A 13,228-nucleotide genomic window follows, 5' to 3' on the forward strand; every position below is an offset into this window, starting at 1 on the left:
TCAGTCACATCTTTTTGGAAGTATTTCATATCAGTAGAATCACAAATGATTAATTAATAATGTAGGGAGATTGGCATTATTAAAAGTGGAAAAAAAGAAAAAGTATTGCTTGCTATCTGCTGTTACATCTTTACATGTGCAAAAAAGAATGTTCACCCAGTATGGTTTGTCAGAACATGTTATGCTTATCATCAGTATTTAAAAAACATTGAATATTTCATTAAAAATAGGTCTTAATTATAGTGCAATGTGTGGAATGCTGACTGAAAAGACTGAACTGTAGTTTATTTATAGTTCTCTTTTAGATAGATCGAGAGCTTTCTAGCTTATATCTACCATATTGGTCAACCCTACTGCAGCATGCCCTTTAGCTTTCTAGCAGACAGAGGGTCAAGGTTTAACATTTTCTAAAATCAGTGGGCATGACTATACAGACTGTGAGTACTTAAATTTGATTTATACTTGAACATAAATCTATGTCTATGTACCTGTGGATAAGATATATGCGAGGGAACAGCATGTTTAGGTACATGTATATTATGGGACATACTGTACGCACTTCAGTGTTTTATAATACTTTAAGGACAGGTCATATAACTGTATATGAAGCTATATTTCTTTAGACAAACCAGTCTTCAGCCTAACTGCTCCACTCTCCTTCATGCTAGTTTTGTCTTGTGTATTGTTTTGAGCCAAGCAGCATTCATTTGATGCACTGCACAGCTTGTCGAGAATTTGGAGGTGTGAATCTCACAGCCTTTGCAAGCCTCTGAGAACCCATGACCTGCTTCTCTGCATCACAATGCAGATACAGAGTGGAGCAGTAACTCAGGATTATAAAGCAGTCTATAGAAACTATGCTCGCTGTAGTGTGCATGTTGTTTTATTTCTAATCATTCTACTGTATCTGTAACATGCCTCTTCTGTCCCTGCGTCCTCTCTGCACCACTGTTTCCATTAGAGACTGTGATCCCTTAAGGGCAAACTTCGTGACACTACCAGTCAATATTGCAATATAACTGTATTAGTCAATTGAAAGTGCCATGACCTAACTAGCAGGGTTGGATCAAACACACTGCCGAATTTAGGACACGAGGCCTGTTTTTTTAAGGTGTATACTGCATTAATGTTACATAACTACAGTACTTGACCGATCAGCATTGCAAATGGAAATATTACATTGATTGCACAAAGAGATGCATTAATAAAAACATGGTCCAGTGGACACCATAGTGGTTCCATAGTGGCTCGACAAAACGACGCTTTGTAATCAGGCTTTTTAATGTTCTCCAGATCCCATGAGTTCACGTGTGTCCTGTATGTGCTCAGATCAGGGAGCTGCTAGAAGGGTCACTCACCCGTGGGAAAATGGCCGCCAGGGAGCAGATGGTGAGAATGAGCAATACGACTTCCCCCACAGCAAGAGTCACATAGTTAGCTATCAACCTGTCAGGAAGAGTGGACAGCGAAAAGGAATAAAACACACAGCGACACAGCTAACAAGCCAAAAGAGGAAGAAAGACGAGGTTGGGAGGAGGGCTGGTCTGCAAGGTTTCATGGACTTACCGTCATATCATAAACAAACACTGTGCCTGCTCAACTGCATTCATTTCAAACATCTCAGCCTAGTGATCCAGCACAACATGTGCAGAAAATATTGTAATACATGGCAATAGATAAACTGTTATCATCATTAATCCTACCCTTCTAAAACCATTGTGTTTCTATGTCCACTCCAGTAGTATTTAACGGTTTATTTTGGATCACCAACAGAGGAAGAATGAAGGGTTTGAGAGAGGCAGCGTGAGCAGGGTTACATAGACAGACTGTAATATCATAAACAAACACTTGAGCCTGCCCGACTGAATTCATTTCACACACCTCAGCCAAGTGATACAGTAAACCAGTGGCCTCCAGCCCTCTTCCTGGTCAGCTACCTTCACTCTAAAAAATACAGTACACTATTACTATAAAGGTTCTTCAGGTGACGCCATAGAAGAACCATTTATGGGTCCATAAAGAAGAATTTTGGTTAAAAAAAAAAAAGTAAATAAATTGTCAGTGCGCCTTATGTATGAATTCTAACAATCAGGTTTTAAGGAGCAGTAAAGCCACTCAGCTGAAGTACAACGCCATAAGGGTGAGTTTTTAGTGAAGTTTCTCCAGCACTAAGACTGGGTGCAGCAGCATTAGCATTAGCCACTATCTGCAGTGCTAGCTCTGTAGTCTGCGCAATTGCCGTTTTAATATAAGCTACATGGCACAAACAAGCTACGTGATAGCACCCTGGGTAACTGGAACACTCAGGGTTCCTCAGTCTAGCAATATAGGGCAGCATTTACAGCCGCTAGTGCTGTAGTGAGTAGCTAATGCTAATGCTGCTGCACCCAGCCTTAGTGCTGGAGAAACTTCACTGAAAACTCATAAATAAATGAAGATCCTGCATTAAAGTTCCTCAAAGATTTTCACCACTTTTGCTGCACGCGGTTAATGCAATGCAAGTTTGATGTTTTTTAAAGCATTTTTGCAGCTCTTTCAATGTGTTTAATATGAAAACTCCTGCCATACTAATAAACAACCTTGATATAAACTTATTTGTAACCTTTAAAGGTTCCCAACACATACATATCTTGTTTAGTCGATCTATAGAAGTACTGCCAGTAGAACAGAACCCTGTGAAGCAGATCAACATGAACATATAGTATTGGCACCAGGCATAATGCCATGCTATGCTATGCCATGTATAAAGCCATCAACACAAACAAGCACTGGAACTGTGTTTTCTGGAATAATTGGCGCTCCATCCAGTACGTTTGGGATGAGACTGGGATTCGGTAATGTGGTGATCATAAATGTTATGGTATCCCTTAAAGAACCCATTGGAACAGGAATAAAATCTTCAACTAACCCCCATCTGTTAAACTACCTTCCTAATATTCAATTCTAACAGCAGATTCAGCCAATCAATGATGTAATTAGATAGACCAGGTGAGCTGTAATACGATTAGACCCAGGGTCTGCAGGAAGGAAGCAGTCAAAAAGCAAGATAGGAGACCAGTGCTCTAGTGTCATAGACAGTGTAGTACTGTACATGGCAGTATATATACGTTATTTCATTCTACTAGTTTTTATATCCTAATATGACAATTTTCCTATATATACACACGAGTAAACATACTATTAAGCTGCTTACTTTGCAATATGATCCAAAGAACCCTTTACTGACCCATTATCCCCCATAACTATCTCCACTTTTCTCATTATTTATGTAACACAAGCAGCATAAATCACAGAGATCAAAGGAGAGACTATTTAATGCAGAAGAGGAATAACGCAATTTGTCCATAGAGGAGAGTAAAGTGTGCACATTATGATGTGTGTATGGGGGGGTGAGACTCACAGAGGGTCTATAAGAGCCTCAATGACTGCAGTGAAGAGCAGCACCACACAGGAGCAGCTGAAAGCAGCCCCACTCTGCTTTTCCTTCTCCACGGAGAAGCGTGTCTCCAGGTCAGGCTCCACAAAGCGCAGGGACAGACGGTTTGTGTACTTTCCTTTTAGTCTGAAACATGTATTTGCATACACACACATGCACACACACACAATCAACATGAGAAACAGTACCTGAAATCGAACTACATCCCATTTGCCCATGCAAAAAGATTAAAATTAAATTCTCAAATTTAGAAACACACATACACAGTTAACATTGTACTCACGCCTGCACTGTCTCTCTCTCCAACAGAGCCTCATTTAGGAGTTTATTCAGTTCCTGCTCGTTTTCCTGAGCATCAATCACCCTTTCGGCCAGGTCTCGCAAACGAAGACGTCGTCGAGGGTTCGGGAACGAGGGGTTCACCACCTGAGAACACATACATACATAATGAAGGGGACAACCATTATAGAGCCTGCTAACCCTTCTATTTTCAAAGCATGAGTAAACACATGTTAATTTGTGTCATACATCCTCATCTCTTCATCTGAGTTACTACACATCAGTCAGGCCTCGAAAATGCCAAGTTTTATCTGTTTTTTTATGTTAAAAAATCTATATTTCTAAAGTTAATGTAGTGTTTGCTCATTGAAACGCAAGTATTCACACAAAACTGCAAAAAACAGACATTTTACAGGAGTCAACATTGTGGTGTCTGAAAACAAACATGCCATTGTTTACCCTTTCAAAGTATCCTAACATCTGCAGGATGTATCCTCAACTTCCTAGAGTTTCTGGGGAATTGAACCTTGACTTTTAAAATTTGACCACATACATTTTAGTTAAGGCTACGACTATATTTTTTTAAAGTAGCTTCACTCAAAATTATTGAACCCCATTTCAAATAGGATTTGTAGCAAGATTTACAAACTTTTAGCTGTTTACCATTAAACAAGAACACATTTTTAAAAATATTTTTTCTATAGGGTTCAAGCCTTGATGGACCTGGATGGAAGTAAGCTTGGGATAACTGTGCTTTTGAAAGGTCTAATAATGCCCAAGTCTTAGCTTTCTCACAAAAAAAAGCATTATATTTTCTCCTAGGACTCACGATTGACCCTTCTTGCAAGAAAGGAAGCTCCACTAAGTGCTAAAGACGTGTATGATGATGGGATTCATTCATTCAGAGACTGCAGTTTTCATAAAAATATACATTTTTATATATATTTCAAATAGTCTGTATAGAAATTGGGCACGACTGCAGTATTGCAATTTCCATCACTGGAATTCTCATTGTGATTAAAGATTATTGTGATTTATTGTTATTTAAAACCACACTAATATTTTTGTTCACCCAATATTTTTTTCTAATGTTAATTTGTTGCTGTATTGGTCAAAACAGCACTTCTGCTTATTTTCCAAGAAACTGAGACTCTGATTCTGAGATTTTTAGAACATTTTAAGACCCTTACAGACAGAAGGTGGTCGTTAATATGTATGAGCTCATTAACATGTTGGTTTTGATTGGAGGTTAGTAAGGTCCCGAGAAAAATTACTGCACTATTAAAAAGACAGCGGTGCACTAAGTACCGCCACTGAAATATTATGAATAAAACACTGTGCTTCATATTATTTTATGTGGCAGGGTGGTATTACTGCCAAATGTTGTGATTTAATTGCAGAGCTTCTGGTTAAAGTGTGTGTGTGAATACCCGTGCGTCCAGCTCCTCTGGCTCCTCGGGTGTAGTGCAGGCTGTGTGCACACTGCCGTTACACTCTGTAGTGTTGATCAACAGTGGAGAGTTCCCATTTGAGGAAGTCACTGACAGCTTCTGAATGAAAGGCAGTGAAAGGAAATAGAGAATAGAAGAAAAAAACAGAAAGAAAACACAAGTGAATGTAGAGCTACAGTCCTCTGATCTTTTTTTTTTTTCCATTTGTTCTCCCCTGTTTAGCTACCCCTGTTTCCACCCATTTAGGTGCTATTAAGCTGTATATCCCCCATCCTTAGTGATGCCACAACACAAGGAGGGTGACACATAAGAAATCAGCCACCACCTCTTTTTAAACTGCTGCTGATGCAACATTGCCAAGTAGCCAACGTACTCGGAGAAAAGGCAACCGTTGGATTCAGCTCTCAGACTATTTGTGTTGACTGACATCACCCTAAGAGTGATGAGAGGACAGGCAAGCTGCATAACCAGGATTCGAACCAACAATCTTATGATCATAGTGGCAGAGCTTAGCCCATTGGACCACTTGCCTTCACAAACTTCTGAACTGGAAAAAGAATTGAAGAACACTCACTACTCCATTTATGCCATTTTTGCTTATGGGGCCCTTAGGAACGACAACCAAATACGTCTCGATGCCTCTTTCCTTTAGGTATTCACAGCGGTCACCCCCGTTCCCTGGCTCCACATCAAATTCCCCATGAAGACATTCTAGTGTGTTCTGAGAGATGTGCACTCGCCTGCCAGCATAGAACATAGTACATACTGTTAACAAAAGGGTGCATGTAGATACACACTAAGAAAAGTGAGTACAGATTTGTACCTAAAAGAGTACAAAGCTTGTCGCTGGGGCTGTACCTTATATTGAGGTACAAAAAAGTACCTTTCAGTGAAAGTCCTTTTTTGTACCCATGTTTTTTACGCCAGTATAGATTATAAAGATTATAAACATTATCATCAACTAAATATGTGTCAAGAATTTCATGATGCAAAGTTGTCTGGCTTTCAAATAAAAAAATGTGCAAATAAAATATATATAGTTTATTAGTACAGTGGTACAGAATACTGAATGTACCTTTTGGCTGGTGAAATGGTACAAATTCGTACTTATTTCTGTTAGGAATGACTTTGTACTTCAGAGGGAACAAATCTGACCCTGTAAAGACCAATATTGTACCTTTGAGGGTACAATTATGAAGAGTGTACCTTTGAGTACAAAAAAGTACTCGTTTCGTACCTCTGTTTTTTAGAGTGTACAGTGTTAAAAGTAGAACAGACATAAGCAAAAGCAACTTGTACTACAACAGCCCTTTGAACAAATAACTATATATCAACCATTTTTCCTTTTTGTGAGAAATCTACTAGCCATCATTTTTATACAAAAAATACCCTAAAAGCTAAAAATGTGCTTTATTTAGACTTACATGGCTTAACTGAGAACTTACCCAGGAATCCCCCCAGCCTCCATTTTGTTTGCCACTGTCACATCTGTGGACCACACATCATACTGCCAGCGTTTCTGTCCCAGCACTCCACCGAGAACTGTCCCAGAGTGCACCCCAACACGCATATCCACATCTGTCTGCGTCTTTTCTCGAACATACCTGAAATCCAGAAACACACAATACGTGTTTTAAAAGAGGCAAAACACCATGAAACTGAATGACAAACATTTTTTTGTTTATTTTTCTAATCAGACACGATTGATCATCAAGTTTTAGACCACCCAATTGTACTCAACAGTGCACTGCTTGTGTTGCACGGATGAGACAAGCCTGCTTTTCCGCTTTGTCATCTCTGCGTATCTGTGGATTAAGGTCAGTCCGACCTCCTTCTATCAGTTTTCTCCAGTTTCCAAGAGCCTGCTGATGGTGTAGGGAACTGTACTCACTTCAATCAGGCTTTGTTTGAAATTTCTTTAAATTAATAACCTATTTTTTGTATGAGATACAATAGTCGATCTGTCCTTTGTTAAGTGTACTATTCTAGACATTATGATAACAATACAATGTCAACATAAACTGAATAAATAGGGTATTCTATAACTTTTGACTGGTTTTGTACACACGGATGCAAGTCTGTCACTTACGAAATAGCTTCCACCATGGCTAATCCCATCATTATGGAGCAGGCTGCATGGTCTTCTCTGTAATCTGGAAGGCCACAGATACAGTAGTAGCAATCCCCGAGGATCTTAATCCTCAACTGGTGGTATTTCTGCAAGACAAATGAGTTTATGACAATCAACAATTACAAAACGGAAGCGATTTACCCACCCAAATAAACAGTTTCAGGAGAAAAATCTGTGTAGATTAACACCCAGCACTCCAACTTTTTTTTTTTTTAATACAGTTTTGTTAACTTAGCTTAGCTTTACTGAACTTAGTTAGCTACCCCCCACCAACACCCAGCGGCGAGACCTGCTGAATTAGAAGTTTCTTATAGTGTCTCTTAAAATGCGCCTTATAATCCAGTGTATGTATAAAAAAAGACAATAGACGTTCATTAATCGTGTGCCTTAAAATACGGTGCGCCTTACAGTGCGAACAATAAATAAATATAGTAAATATAGTATGGTATAGTAAATATAGTAAATATAATAAAGTAAATAACTTGTAGCTCCTAACAGTAATGGATACTATAAATATTACAGTATATACTGAATATGTGTGACTGTTGATAAATTAAATATTAAGAGACAACATCAATTTTTTTTTAATTCGGCTACTTTAATGAGTAAAAATTCATGATACTGGTGTTCAGCAGCATGCATGAAGCTTGTATATCATGCATCTTCATAGAAAATAACTGAACTGCTGTTACTGCTATTATGCTGTGATGAATAGGATGCACCATTTAATCAACTAATCACCCAACATTAGTACCTGAGGTCACTGCTAATGGCTGAATACAATCAGCAATGTTTCAATATCCAGTGCAATGCCTTTCTAACAGTGTACAGGCTACAGTAGAATGCTATGAGTGGAACATGTTTGTGGATCTATATTATGAATTGATTCATTGATTTCAGAAGAAACAGTGGATGAGCAGGTGTTTACAAGCACGTGGACTTCATTGGATTTATGTGTACTCACGGCAGCCAGCTTGTCAAAACGGGCAAACAGCTCATTAAGCAGCTTGACAAGCTCCTGTGCACTACAGGAGGAGGAGAGTTGTGTGAAGCCCACAATGTCCGCAAACAGAATACTGCAACCAAACCAGAGCAAACAAAACTTTAATTAAACTGAGGCACAATTTATTTTTTGTTATAATCACAATAAATATAAATAAACAAATTATTTAGTGATTTTACACAATACACAGCCCAGCTACATTTTTAATTTTCATCATCTCTGTTCAGAAATTAAATCAAACCAAATAATACAGGTATCTTAAAAGGATAACTTAACAGGAGAATGAAGGGTTACAGTGATCAGCAAAGCAAATACACTGACATGGCAAAGGTTACGTGACAGCAGTATGTAAATTGATCATGAAGTGTTTCCTCAAGGGATAAACTGGTTTTATGTTGTTATCTTGTGAGTAAGTTTGAACACTGCCCACACAAACACTAGTTCCTGCCCTTGTGAATATCAGTGTATATTTATTTGTTTTTGTGAGCTTTTAGAGAACAGGCTGTTAAAGTAGAGTATATTACGATATTTAATCTGATTCAATTATGATAGTTTAATCACGATAAATTGATCAATCTTAACATACTGACAATGTGCTTTAATATGAATAATAAGGATATCTTCAGTGCTTAAAGAACACTGACCCAACTGCACAATTCATTACAGAGAGTGTAAAAAACCTTGTTTAACTGGATAATGTGCAGAACTGAATCAAATTACTGTATTATGAGTGAGAGAGTATTTGAATAGCAGTTTTATGAACTACTGATGCATTTTTTAATTGTCAAAAAAATGCAATACAATAAAAATATAAATATAACAAATATAAATAAATATATAATAGCCTGTGACTTTCACCATTTGCTTAAAGGAGAAAATAGATTTCTAAATCTTCCCAAAAAATTCTATACTTCCTGCCCATTCAGCTTGTGAAAGACTATTTTAATTGCAACTTATTATCGATTTAATGCCCCTGTTTTGCTGGTCTTCTGTTAAAGGGTAGCACTACTTGGGCCTTACCTGACATTCTCATGCCGATACATGTACATGGTGTTGAACTGCTGCATCTCCTTCTGACTGGCTTCTTTCTTCATGTCCTGTAGCATCTCATCTGCTATGTGCTTGGGCAGAATGGACAGCAGGAGACGCTCCTGTGTGCAGAGTAATAGTGTGATTAAGTGGTGTGAGGTGACTGAACAAATCAGTTTGATAATGAACGATGACGCAGGACAACAACAACCATGACAACAAAACACATTAAAACTAAAACTGACATTAGAGTACTAGAAGATCTCAAGAGTATTAATCAGTATTAATCTGGTGACCCATGATATTACACCACGACTTCCTAGTCATCAACCCACTCCACTCCATTATAATGATATCTTACAGCCTTCTGTGTTCTTAAAGTGTGAGCTTATACATAATGAGTAATGTGTTTTCTGGACCCAGATTTGTCCAGAATACAGTTAGCACAAAGTTATATACAGTTATTGCCTAAACGTTCCAAAACAAATCATACATGGGGACAAATAATGAAGTTAACACATAAATATGCCATAGAAAACACAGAACTTTTAACTTATAAAATTAACCATATATGAATGTAGAACCTTTAGGTCAAAGGTCTAAAGAACACTGTGAGGTATGAGTGTGGCATGTCATTACAGCTGGAGTTGCTTGTCTGTTCGCACGGACTGTTCTAGTCAGATTACGCCTGTCATGATCATTAACATCCACTGCATTGCACAATTTTATTTATATAGCACTTTTTACAACAGAAGTTGTCACAAAGCAGCTTTAAAAAGACAAACAGGTCCACTCCTCTTATGAGCAGCACCACAGAGATGTCAATTATTGTGGTGAAAACAGTGACAAGGAAAAACTCCCTTATATTAAGAGGAAGAAACCTTGGGAGGAACAAAGACAGAGTCAGAGGAACCCATTCTCCTCGGGTCGACTCGCTCAGTACAAACAAATAACAAACAAATAACAAACAAATAACAGAACAAAACAACAGTAAAGAGAGATAATGTGAGCTATAGCTAATGTAACAGGTACCGATTTATGACACAGTGGCCAGTGGAGGGCTAACTGTGGGTGATAATGCCATCCATAATGTATTCCCAGTATACATGACACTGTGGATTGAGGAACACTTGAGAAATGCACCTCAGAATGGGAATGTATCTTTATCAGGCCTTGCTCAAACTGACAATTCACATCGTCTTGCCATGAGCATGCTGGCCACTGTTGACCTTAAACAGGTGTGGGCATTTCCAAGCCATCCAATGAGGTAGCACTTTACAATCAAGACTTATATACTGTTATTCCACAACGTTTGGTGCCATGATACTAAAATAATGCTAACTGTCATATTAATCAGTAATAAAAACAGTAGCCAGTCTAGAAAAAGCTCAGAAACAAAACTTAAAATGCCCAACTACAGGAATTATCATAATAAGACACAAAATAGCCAGCAGGACACTCCTGCCTCCTTCTCACACACTCACACACATGAACACGGGGGCGAGTGAGGGGGATAAAGTGGACTGCATAACAGGGCCTGTAAACTCAACTACGAATGTGGCCATAAAAGGGAAATAAAGGGTGGAAAAAATCAAGAGGAGTCAGTCAGCAGTGTGATTACAGCTGACATCGTCTCAGGAGTCTGGTCGCCATGGTAACCTGCAGCAGCCGGATGCTCCTTGATTGGCTGGCAGGCCCTGTCTCCCAGCAGCCCTTGTTTCTCCATTAGTATTCAGGGAGTTTCTCCTGTTATCAGTCCTCTCTCTCTCTTTCTCCCTGCCTCGGTGTAGGTCTCTTTACCTCTTTACCTCTCTCTGTTTTTTACACATGCACCACATGCACACACTCACACCTTCACTGCACTCGTCCAACATCCCATCCTTATCGCCTTCTACCCTCCATGCCCCCCTTCTAGCACTAGCAGCAACTGTCAGCTCCATATATAGCAGCAATCAAGAATGCCCAGTGGTCACAGCTGTGAGACTGGAGCGGCAGGAGGAATTGACTGCTGACTCTGTAAATACACACACAGACACACACACACACACACACACACACACGCAGGCCGTGTGCACAGTCATAACACAACGCACACACATACAATGCACACACTGCACACAGCCACAACCACAGTACAGACAGAGGAGCACATGACTCACAGTTCAGCTAACACATGCTGTACCTCTGGCGCGATATCACAAACGCAAGCCGTTCCACCACTAATCTCACACGCCCTTTGCTCAGCCCCATCAGCGCTGTGCATCCAGCCCTTTCTGCATCTCTGATGATGACCTATCACTCCACAATTATTACACGCCTGACAACCGACACCACTCACACAGCCTACACACAGCATACAGAGCAGTGGACCCCGAGTGACAGTAAGAGCAACATGTTACACGACTAATATCAGACAGGTAAAACAGCTTAAAGCAACACAGCTTAAAGAACACCTTCACCAGAGCTTTACATCTCCTCCTCTTGGCCTAATATGAATACAGGCCACAGGTTCTGGGAGTGGGCCAAATTGTTGCTCACGGTGAGTCATACACTGCGAGTTAACGGTGCAACAAAGTGCTGCAAAGGACAGAGGGTGTTCTGTCCTGTGCTTAAATGGTCCATAATTAGTGGAATGTACTAAGGCTGCAAAATGTATTGTTTCAGTTTTGTCATCGCAATGCTATAGTTCCAAATTAAACCCCTCTGCCAAAAACAACCTGAGCAGAGTAGTCATATTATGATAACTGTCATTTAAGTGACAATTTATTGTTCCAGGGATTACCGCGATATATGACATTATTGTATTTACATTATTTAAATCAGTTTATGTCACTGATGTAGCATTAACATGATCACCAAATAATGTAATTACACCCTTTTACCATTTTAAAGAGCAATAACCTTCTTTTAATTAAGAAAACGTATTCTGGAAAACAGCATTTGAATTTAAATCTTAATACGGTTTAAATATTCTACATAAGTAAAACATATAAAAAACGTTTTAAGAAACACATTTTTAAATACATTTTCAATATTATGTATATTTTGAATATATATATATATATATATATATATATATATATATATATATATATTATTCATGTATTTGATGTGGGCATTCTTGGCAGATTTTTTTGTGTTTCTGTTATATTGTTCATCCTATATATTCATCAATATATTATACCACATATATATTGTAAAGAATTTTGTAACATACATTTTAGATCCAGCACTAGTTGGATCATTCATTTCTTAGAAATATGGTGAATATTAATACTGATGTTTTTAACTGTCATATATATTGCAGGAAAACAAAATATCATGTTTTCTCAATATCGTGCAACCCTAGAATGTACCATGCAAAAGATAGATGAATGAAAGCTGGAGATGAAATGATATAGGTTCACAATAGCAGATGTACCAGGAATCCTATCTGCAGAGAAACCCCCCAGTCCTTCAGGCTAGGTGTAGGGTCACACTCTTTTCACAATACAAGCAAGGCGTATGTGGGTCAAGTACAATTTCTACATTACCCGTGTACTGTAAGCCTATAGTACTAGTACTATGTGATTACTACAGTGACTATGTACTGTAATACTTTATACAGTAGCCCAAACTGTACTACAACCCATTTTCTACAACATCTACATGTCAGTGTAATCCTTTCTATAGTAACCTTTTCTGTATTAAATGAATGCTAGAGTTAATGTGTACTGTGTAATCATTTCTACAGAAGATCAAACTGTACTACAACACAAATTACACAATACATACATAATACAATCTATAAGATTTCTAGAGTGAATGTATACTCTAATAAATACTCTAAATAATATGTCCTACTAACAGTACTATTTCTAAGTAATATTTCTACAATATCTCTAACTATGTTCTGTAAT

General features: G+C 38.4%; 1 protein-coding gene across 4 annotated transcripts in view; it reads right to left on the reverse strand.

Moving 5' to 3' along the window:
- adcy3a (adenylate cyclase 3a) overlaps window positions 1-13,228 on the reverse strand; it is a 30,572-nt gene that overhangs the window by 8,769 nt on the left and 8,575 nt on the right. For 3 of the 4 annotated variants that reach the window (XM_022673713.2, XM_049480772.1, XM_007251807.4), the window contains exons 3-11: window positions 9,321-9,451; window positions 8,262-8,373; window positions 7,256-7,383; window positions 6,612-6,770; window positions 5,741-5,906; window positions 5,146-5,265; window positions 3,720-3,862; window positions 3,401-3,562; window positions 1,359-1,446 (exon numbers count right to left, since the gene is read on the reverse strand). In XM_022673713.2, coding sequence (XP_022529434.2) covers window positions 1,359-1,446; window positions 3,401-3,562; window positions 3,720-3,862; window positions 5,146-5,265; window positions 5,741-5,906; window positions 6,612-6,770; window positions 7,256-7,383; window positions 8,262-8,373; window positions 9,321-9,451 — 1,209 coding nt within the window. The remainder of the gene's footprint in view (window positions 1-1,358; window positions 1,447-3,400; window positions 3,563-3,719; window positions 3,863-5,145; window positions 5,266-5,740; window positions 5,907-6,611; window positions 6,771-7,255; window positions 7,384-8,261; window positions 8,374-9,320; window positions 9,452-13,228) is intronic. The other variant, XM_015606466.3, reaches the window with a different exon arrangement.

The sequence above is a fragment of the Astyanax mexicanus genome, chromosome 6 (assembly GCF_023375975.1).
Source record: "Astyanax mexicanus isolate ESR-SI-001 chromosome 6, AstMex3_surface, whole genome shotgun sequence".
Classification (NCBI taxonomy): Eukaryota; Metazoa; Chordata; class Actinopteri; order Characiformes; family Acestrorhamphidae; genus Astyanax; species Astyanax mexicanus.